This window comes from Entamoeba invadens, assembly GCF_000330505.1.
Source record: "Entamoeba invadens IP1 unplaced genomic scaffold scaff_1105074726067, whole genome shotgun sequence".
Classification (NCBI taxonomy): domain Eukaryota; phylum Evosea; order Mastigamoebida; family Endamoebidae; genus Entamoeba; species Entamoeba invadens.
The window spans coordinates 1-1,925 of record NW_004191858.1 but is presented as its reverse complement, the minus strand read 5'-3'; the positions used below and the strand labels follow the sequence as shown (position 1 = coordinate 1,925).

Sequence of the window (1,925 nt, the reverse complement as noted above, 5' to 3'; positions counted from 1 at the left end):
TTTTATATTTTCTTTCTTAACGTTGCTTTTACTTGTTTGTTTTTATTAATTGGATTGTTACATTTCAAATATTTATAATAAGGGAACTTTTATCACAGGATCAATTGTAGACATTGATGGACTTAAAACGTTTAGCACGTATATTGGAGGATATCGCTATTATTATATAAGCGAATTTTACATAGCACTGACAATTGTTTTCACAAACTTTTTTGTGTCTCTTGTTTTTATCATTGCGGCTATTTATTTTGTAGTAACAAAAAAAATCCAAAATCATTTCTCATTATATCAAATGGCATTGTCATATGTATGTTAGTTATATTTGTAATCTTTTTCATATTAACTTTTACTCTGAAGTGTAAAGACTTTACACTTGAAGAAGATGACGTTCCCGATTTTGAAATTAAAGTTTGTTGTTCTGTTAATAATTTATGTGTATATATTCAAACAATAATAATTCATTGTCTATGTATACTTAAAAATGCACGTGAAACGACTGACTGATAGCATAATTGTTGCGTAGATGGATATGTTAAATGTGCTTGTCATGAGTTGGAGAATATAACAGGCTACAATGAAAGTAAATGTAAAACGTGTCAGCCTGGTTTCGATTCAGATGTGACTTATCTCATACTTCCAATACTGTGTTCAATAATAGCAATTGCATTGATACTTTTAGCTGTTCCTATATTTGCTATTAGTTCATTTTCTTTATTTAAAATTTTAAATGCTAAATGTCCAAAAGAATTGAATAAGGAAGTCCCAGATGATGCAGTGCCTTTAGTTTAATTTTAACCTTTTATTTATATTACTTGTTTGTATTGCATTTTGTAAACTATATAAAACGAGTATTATGTGATTATCATGTTTATTTTTATTGTATACCACAATAATATTAACAATAAATGTAATTATATAAACATTTTAAACTTATGTTTTTAAGTTTGTAAGTGATTAACATACTTCATTATTTGCTAATTATTTGAACTGTATTTGTTAAATTTAATAATTAATATATATATAAAATAATTTATTAAAATTTGTTATTGATTTGGCGTAGTCAACAAAAAAGTAAATAATTTTATTTTTTTATTTGGTCTTCAACATTATTGTTATTGGTGAGAAAGTGGGTCATCGAAGTTATATTCTAATTGTAATAATATATGTTGAACAATTTCAAACTTATTGAAAAACATACCAAAACACAATATTTTATAAATTTACAACATAATGTATTGTCTGTTAACTTATTGAATATTTTCTTAAATTATGGAGTTCTGGCGACAATATATTTTGTTTTGAAAAGTTTAAAAAAATTCATTAACAGAATCACATTCTTTTGTTTAATGTTTTAATTAAAACATTTCTAAAAATTGAAGAAAAAACCTACAAATTGTTGTTTGAGCATTTAATTTGTTTATTGTTTATATTTCAAAAAATTCATCGAGAGGTAAGTTTTTATTGTTTATCACATTAAGTTTAAAATAAAAATGATTTGTATTATTTAAAACAGTAACAATATAGTAAGGTTAAAAACAAACAATCAAGTTTATTACTTAATTAAAATAAGTTATAATGTGTTGTTTGTTTGTTTTTTATTTTATTTTTTGCATTTTGTTTTTTTATTCAAAAAAATGTTAAAAAAGTATTGGATTGTTAGCGAATTAACCTGATAAATTATCTATATTAAGACCAAATAATTAAAATAAAATCAAATATCAAATTATATATTTGCTGTTATTTTTATATAAATTGACAACCATTTTTGATTTGGGTGCCAGTCAAAGTGTATTTCGTTAAGTTAAGAGAAAGATATGCACAATTTAACAAACCAAGTGAAGTGCAACCTTTAAAACACAATACGCCAATTTCAGTCACGGGTTGTTGGCACAACAAATTCTGTTATTGAACAACAATTCAAAAAC

General features: G+C 23.9%; 1 protein-coding gene across 1 annotated transcript; it reads left to right on the top strand.

The window, feature by feature from the left end:
* Positions 1-292: 292 nt before the first annotated feature.
* EIN_013600 (hypothetical protein) lies at positions 293-789 on the top strand (the record flags this gene model as incomplete). The annotated part of the gene is made up of 3 exons (XM_004185594.1): positions 293-307; positions 358-408; positions 508-789. The coding sequence occupies 3 exons, from the start codon at positions 293-295 to the stop codon at positions 787-789; spliced, it is 348 nt and encodes a 115-aa protein (XP_004185642.1).
* Positions 790-1,925: the final 1,136 nt, after the last annotated feature.